Source organism: Rhincodon typus, chromosome 19 (assembly GCF_021869965.1).
Source record: "Rhincodon typus isolate 14 chromosome 19, sRhiTyp1.1, whole genome shotgun sequence".
Classification (NCBI taxonomy): Eukaryota; Metazoa; Chordata; class Chondrichthyes; order Orectolobiformes; family Rhincodontidae; genus Rhincodon; species Rhincodon typus.
In genome coordinates this window covers 7,794,759-7,802,711 of record NC_063350.1, presented here as the reverse complement: position 1 = coordinate 7,802,711, position 7,953 = coordinate 7,794,759, and the positions used below count along the sequence as shown (strand labels likewise).

Sequence of the window (7,953 nt, the reverse complement as noted above, 5' to 3'; positions counted from 1 at the left end):
CAAATCAAATAACACTAAAATTACAGACCCTTTATGCTGTTTTACAACAACAGGAACACCACGCTATACAATACACAGTAGATTGTTTTACTGCTAAGGCACATCTGGGTTTAACATAAAGTATTCTGATATCCTGAGGTTCACTAAAAGGTTAATTGCTGTTCGAAGCTTGAAGTTTGTCAGTTGCTTGAAAATTTCTAGCCTCCAGGTCATAAAAAAAAGTTGGATGCTCTTTGCTTTAACATGTTTGATGATTTGAGGTATGATCTCTTAAATTTTAAAAAACTGAAAACTTCTAAAAATGATAAAATAACATGAACATACTGCAGTTGCTGGAGATCGTAAATGAAAATAGAAAATGCGAGAAAAACTCAGCAGATCTCACAGCATCCGTGGAGAGAGAAACAGAATTAATTGATGGAATATTCCCCTTCCTGATATGGTATGAGAAAGTTGTGAAAGTATCGCAGTTACATGCATATGCATTTACCTTATTTCCATGTCGAGTGAAACGTTAACTCTGATTTCTCTCCACAGATGCTGCCAGACCTGCTGAGCTTTTCCAGCAATTTCTGTTTTTATTTCTGATTTACAGCATCAGCAGTTTTATTCGGTTTTTATTTAGTGCACTGGAGTAGTCAATGTAGGGTGATGTCAGGACGTATTCCTCAGCTGGAAACAGATACTCTCTGCGATGGCATCAGTATGAGATCAGAGACTTATTTTAGGGTCAAACGTGACACCAAAGTTGTGAAGAGATTGATACAGTTGGGGATGGGGGGTTCGGTTAGCTCAATTGGCTGGGTGCCTGGTTTGCGAGATAGACTGATACCAACAGCACGTTGGTACTGGCTGAGGCGACCATAAAAATCTCTCACCTCTAGGCTGCAAGGTTTCTCTGCACAGTTATTAGTGTTGGCATGCTCATCGCCAGATTGACTTCTGGCTCTGGAAGTCGCTTTAACTCATCGGCCTCAGAGGCAAGTGCAACCAGAAAGAAAATTAGACGGTGGTGCCTCTCATGTTAAGTTCAACACTAGTTTACTCTCTCCACTGAGATACAATAGTTCCTTTATCTTTGCCTTAGTCTCAGACAGTTACCATGAAGAGGGCTGGAGGCAGTAATTAGGGATTGGGGACTGAAACCAGTGGCTTCAGTCCTCCCAGTATTTAATTGAAGGCAATTTCTGCTCATCCTGTACTGGATATTAGATAGGTAACCTATCAGGTTAGGGGCAGCAGAAGAGTTGAGAGAGCTGGCGCAGTGACTCAGTGGTTAGCACTGCTGCCTCACAGCATCAGGAACCTGGTTTCACCCCCCACACTTGGAGGACTGTCTGTGTGGAGTTTGCACATTCTCCCTGTGTCTGTGTGGGTTCCCTCCGGGTGCTCTGGTTACCCCCCACAGTCCAAAGATGTGCACGTTAGGGGAATTGGCCATGCTAAATTGCCCCATAGTGTTCAGGGATGTGTAGGTTAGCCATGGGAAATGCAGCATTATGAGGATAGGATAGGGGGCTGGGTCTGGGTGGATGCTTTTCAGAGAGTCAGTGTGGACTCGATGGGCCGAATGGCCTGATTCCACACTGTAGGGATTCCATGATTCTATGTGGTGGAGCTGTGTGTTGTTAGTGTCCAAATCCTGCTACACTCACTGACGGGCATACGAGGGTATATTTCAGACAACACAACAGAGCTTTGGAAAATAGAACTAATGCCATTTTATGTTCCGTTTTCAGAGGGCCGGGCGTGTGCTGTGGTCTTCGACTGTAAGTTCATTGAGACGTCAGCTGCCCTGCACCACAATGTGACGGAACTGTTTGAAGGCATCGTGCGGCAGATACGGCTGAGGAAGGACACAAAGGAGGCCAATGAGAGGAGGATGGCCAACCACAAGAGGAGGGAGAGCTTCACCAAGAAAGCTCGTCGCTTCCTGGACAAGTTTGTGGCAAAAAACAACAAGAAGATGGCCCTGAGGGCCAGGTCAAAATCCTGTCACGACCTGTCAGTTTTGTAAATATCCGAAAGGGGATTTGCAAAACAACACTCGCTAACTGTTTAAGTCAGGACAGACTTCCTATTATTGCCTCTCTCAACAACGTGACCCAGTGGTCACTGAACCCAGTGGTGGAAACATGGTTTACTGAAGATAAGTGAATATTTGAGACATAGTGACTGACAGGTTGGGGTTTTGTTGGAAACTCATGAACCTGCCCCCGCATTAAAGCGTAATAACATTCACAAACGTCACGTATGTGACAGAAACCAAGCCAACATAAGATAATGTTTTCTTTTGTGGGGAGAGTTCTGCTGATTAGCACTTTGATCACCATCATTTCTGGGCTGCTGATAATGTTTCCTTTGTGTGGATTGCCTCATTCACCTTCTGCTTAAGCCCATTACTGCTCAGTGAAAGTCCAAATCTTGAAGATAACTAAGATCTAGATCCTACCTTACCGATGTTGTGTTGAATGTCTTCAAATTTGATATCAAAGACTGAAACTCAAGTTGGCATATCTTTATATCTGCAGTGTTTACATGGGCTCAGGTTTTATTTCGGGTGGGAGTGGGGATTGGGTGTGCTATAAGATATGTAATGATTTTTATCTTGGAATAATTAATTTAGAAAACACTTCAGAAAATTAGAGCATTATACCTCTAGGAATTTTTATGAAATTTAGATTAATGATAGATCATATGTAAGAAGAAATAACCTTATTTCTACTTAACTCTTAAGTATAATCATAGTGGTTCCTAGCTCTTTGATGGAGACCCTTCACAAAGTCTTGTCATGCAGCAAATGAGAATCAACAGTTGTTGATTGCCCATGTAGAACTAGCATCAGACAGACTCTGTTTACAGTGGTAGGGCCACCAGAAAGAGTGTTGGTGATTATAATTGGTGAGTCTATTTCTAATCAATTTCACTCAGAATGAGTGATTCTGCAGTGGTGCAAAGTGGATCAGGGTAGCAATGGATAGTGAAAACATAATCTAACGGTTTGCCTGTCTTGAGCAATGAGGCTTGCAACCAATATGAGCATGCTTTCCTGCTTGGAGGGGGCTGGAAGTTGTTGGAAGAAAGTATCAGGTAGAATTGGAGGCCAGGAATCTGTTCATTCCAACCAGAAAAACATGGCACCCATGCTCTGAAAGTCAAACCTTGATTACCCCAATAGACTTCAGTCAGTGCATCTCAATACAAACCTGTGGGACTTTGAAATAAGAAGCACAGTAGACAATGTAGAACTGGTTTGTCAAGATATCCCCAGAACATCTGACCTCTCATCCTTATGTTCCTTTGATAGAAACTTTGAATCATAGAAGTATACATCAGGAAACAGGCCCATCGGCCCAACTCATCCACGCTGACCATGTTTCCTAAACTGAACTAGACCGATTTGCTAGTGTTTGGCCCATATCCCTCCAAACTTTCTTATCCAGGTATCTCTCCAAATGTCTTTTAAATGTTGTAATTGTACTCACCTCTACCACTTCGTCTGGCAGCTGGTTCTCTATACGTACTACCCTCTGCATAGAAAAGTTTCCCCTCAGGTTCTTAATTAATTGGTAGGATGTTGGCGTCAATGTCAATGTTTATCGCCTGTCCCTAACTGCCGTTGAGGATGTGGCAAGTCAGCATCATTACCAACATTTCACCAAATCCATCTCAGATATTATTAAATTGGAGAGGATGCAGAAAATATATTATGAGGATGTTACTGGGACTGGAAGGTTTGAACTATAAGGAGAGGCTGGATAGGCTTGGACTTATTTCACTGGAGTGTAAGAAGTTGAGGGTTGACCTTATATAGATTTATAAAATCATGAAAGGCATAGATAAGGTAAATAGCCAAGGTCCTTCCCCAGGGTGGGAGAGCCCAAAACTACAGGGCCATAGTTTTAAGATGCAAGGAGAAAGTTTTAAAAGGATCGGAGGGGCAACTTTTTCACACAGAGGGTAGTTTGTGTGTGGCATGAACTGGCAGAGGAAGTAGTAGATGCATTACAGCGACAACATTTAAAAGGCTTTTGGATAGATACATGAATAGAAAAGGTTTAGAGGGCTATGGTCCACATGCAGGTAAATGGGACTAGTTTAGTTTGAGAAACTTGGTTGGCATGGACGAGTTGGACAGAAGAGTCTGTTTCCATGCTGTATGACTCTATGACTCTATCACCTCCAGAGATTATCCCCTCAGAGACTCCCAATTCTGCAAAGTCCACTCATCTCATCCCAGGATGATCCCACGAACTTACAGCCAGAGTGGGTCAGTCTCTCCCCTGAAAATATCCTCCAAGTAAGGAGCTTAAACTTAAAGAAAATTTCAAGTGTAGAGTGCTGGACTTGAAATGTTGACTCTGTTTCTGTCTTCATAGATGCTGCTGAGTTTCTCCAGCATTCTCTGTGCTTGTTTCAGTGTTCAACATGTCAGTCTTTCATTGACAACAAAAACGTGCATTTGAGAATTTGAGAATTAACTGTTCTTATTTGTTGTACTTCAATCAGTTCTAGCTGACCCACTCTCTCTGGCACTTGTGGGTGTAAGCACATTGACTAGTAGTTGATGGGGCATGATGTTCCCCTATGATGCCCAATGAACATAGAACATAGAACCGTATAGCACAGTACATGTCCTTCAGCCCACGATGTTGTGCTAACCAAGTATCCTACTAAGATCAAACTACCCTGCATACCCTACATTGTACTCCTTTAATAAAACTCCTTTAATGTGGGAACATGTTGTTTTGCTGAAGCCTAAGAAGTGCAGATAATTGTAAATGGAATGAAAAGCTTTGTCAAGGCCTGTGCTGTAATTCAACTGTTAAAAGTTAAACTTGAGGCAGGTTGTTGATGAAAGAATGTCAGTAGCTTCCTACAGCCTGATTTTTAACTCACAGCACATCAGGCACTGATCCATCAGACTCCCTGCTCCACCCCTGAACCAAAATGGAGAGATTTTAGCTGCTACAATACTGACCTGATGAAGCCAATGGGAATGGCACTTCTCTGATCAGGGGAAGGAGGAGGATGTTGCTGGGCAGAAGATGGTTTCCTGCTAAAAAGCTGATTCTGCAGTTTAGGTCAGCACTGAAATTGTACCTTGCAAAGTAAGCAAGAAATTGGGCAGGATTGGAAAAGTCAGTAATTGGAGAGGGAGGTCAGTCAGGAAAGACCCTAGGTGTCTTTGTGGGACACAGTGAAGCAGAGGAACACCGTGATAATTTAAGTCAGGAGTCCACTATCTAAGTCCAGATTTTAACAATCTGTCACGCATAAAATAGTTTCTGCAAAGTTCTATGGTGTAATGGTTATGTCCCTACCTCTGGGCTAGGAGACCCAGGCTTAAGTCCCACCTCTCCAGACATGTATTGTAACACATCTGAACAGGTCTATGATAAATATCTTCAATGATGTCTATATAAGAAGAGCCCCCTGACCCCAGTTTAAGGTTGGGATTACTTGGAGTGGAGATATGAGCTCTGTAGAGAGTAGTACAGGGCATCCCCAATTTACAAACCCTCATTTGTACTTACAAACACACTCCCATGCATGGTTTTAAAGACCCGATATACACATATTTCCCATGCTTATGAATGGCTGTATTGCATTCCAACATGTGTACAAATCCACATGCAAATGGACTCTATAGAGCCCATTCACACCCCAGGAACTGTCTGTAACTAATCTGTACCAATGTATTGTCGCTTCAGACTTAGCAGATTGGCTTGGAAATCCCCCGACAAAAACAAATCCCTCATTAGCTTCCATGTCAAATTTCACTTCATAAAGCTCTTGTAAATTATCTTTTGATGTTTTGCTGCAGTAAAGGTGCTAAATATTTGCAGATTGTGTTAAAAAAGAGAGAATGGAAGATTTAAGAAAAACCAAAAGAGCTGCGGATGCTGTAAATCAGGAAACAAAACAGAAGTTGCTAGAAAAGCTCAGCAGGTCTGGCAGCCTCTGTGAAGAAAAAAAAGTTAACGTTTCGGGTTCGGTGACCCTTCCTCAGAAAGATTTAAGCCTTGTTTCTTAGAATGAAACATCTCTGTGCATCATAGCTGCAGCAAAAAGTTTCTTGGGTGTTAGATTGACAAGCATCGGAGCTGGATCAGCATTGGGGAGAAAATGTCTCAACTGCATGGATCAGTTATTTGCATTTTAAATTTTTTTTATGTGTGTCTGCATAGTGGTGCGCTCCTCATTATTTTCGGATATCTAAGCCAGTGCTTTCCAAACAATTTCCCCGTGTACCACCATTTTAATGCCTGTGTCTTCACCTGACCTCTAGGTGTTGAATCTGGAGAGTGGGCTTCAGCTGCTGAGTGGGTACATCCTCTGGCAAGTCTTTAAGTTGCAGGGTTTTTGGGAAGAAAACACCTCCCTTTTTATTTTTGGAGCAGGAAGCAGGCCTCAAAGATCTCAGTGTCTGGCCACGTCCACCATTAGAAAGAAACAAAGTATTAAAGGTGTGCGGCAACTGATAGCACTTGGTTTGAACTGCCTCAGAGTACATGACCTTAGAATGTTGTCTCGAGATTCCCCTACAGCTCATAATCCACAATTTGGGAAGCCCTTGTCCAAACTGTAAGTGATTTCAAAGATTGCTCTAAACTAACCTTGCACTAAGGAATTTGATGAAACTGGTGATTTCAGCTGCCCCTACTCTCTCAGCCTTTTTTACATGATCCCAGAGGTCCATGATGTTTGGGTGACTTGGCAGTTAGTGCACTTTGGAGCCAGTTTAGGAGCTAGGTCCATACAAACTACCTCAGCCAGGACAGGGATCAAACCTTTGCTGTTGGTGTTAGTTTGTGCCAACACTTAACCAACAGGGCTAACCTTATGCACATCTTTATGTTGATGGACTGATGTTGATGTAGCATCAACTGATGTTGATAATGGGGTATTTCCTATTCCTGTCCAAATACAACAGCAGAATGTTTCAATTTGGGTCAAATCACATTATTACATGGTTACAGTGAAAATGAACACTCATGACTGGCACAGACACACACACGCAGACTGTGCAACAGTGAACGTACAGTCTGGTTAAACAAACACTACTCAGAACAGTAGACCGTCCTTCAAAACCATGTTTAATACAAACAAAGTGAACAGCAGATGAGGGAAGTTTATTTAAACATAACAAGTTGTTATAATGTGAAATTCAGTGCATTAAAGAGCCGTGGAAACAGATTCAATTGGAGCTTGCAAAAGGGAATTGGATAACCCCTTGATGAGGGAACATTTGCAAGTGTACAGCATAAAGCAGAGTGTTGGGACCTGATTGCTTCCAACCTGATAATCCAACGAGCTAAAAGACCTCCCTGCGCTGGAGCATACTGTGATTTGATACTCCTGCTCTCAATCATGATCTGGTATGCCAGTCATTTCTCTGCTCGTTACTCTGTAGAAAATCCTCTTTAATAATCTTTTACTATACTTTAAATGCACAAAGTGACGAATTTCCATGTGATTTTCTGCTGAGCCATCCAAACTTCCAGCAGTTACTGTTTCTGAGTTTGTTTCAAACTTGAAACTTCAAACATTCATGTGCTATTATGTCAGCAGTGTATGAAGTTTAAAATCAGTTGAACATACCATTGGAAAACAGTTATCAGAGCAACTTTTCATTGGTTAAGCACTTGTGAACTGAGTATGGCATTAATTCTGTCAAACTGAGTTGTCAACTACGTAAGAAGGTCCTTGTCCTTCGAGGAGGATGAACTAGATTGACTCCTGGCATGAGAGAGCTGTTTTATAGGGAGAGATTAAGTGTATTCTGGTGTTTAGAAGAATGGGAATTAAGTGGTTGCTTTGAAACACAAGAAAGGGTATAACAGGGTAAATGCCGCTTTCCCCCTGGTTGGAGAATCTGCAGTAGGTGATTGTAGTCCCTACATAAAGCTGAAAAGACATTTCGTCACTCAAAAGGGTTGTGAATATTTG

General features: G+C 42.1%; 1 protein-coding gene across 1 annotated transcript in view; it reads left to right on the top strand.

Moving 5' to 3' along the window:
- LOC109936493 (GTP-binding protein GEM-like) overlaps window positions 1–3,773 on the top strand; it is a 78,265-nt gene extending 74,492 nt beyond the window's left edge. Inside the window, exon 5 of the mRNA XM_020535113.2 lies at window positions 1,740–3,773. Within this exon, the coding sequence (XP_020390702.1) occupies window positions 1,740–2,017 (278 nt within the window). The 3' untranslated portion in view covers window positions 2,018–3,773. The remainder of the gene's footprint in view (window positions 1–1,739) is intronic.
- The last annotated feature ends 4,180 nt before the right edge of the window (window positions 3,774–7,953 follow it).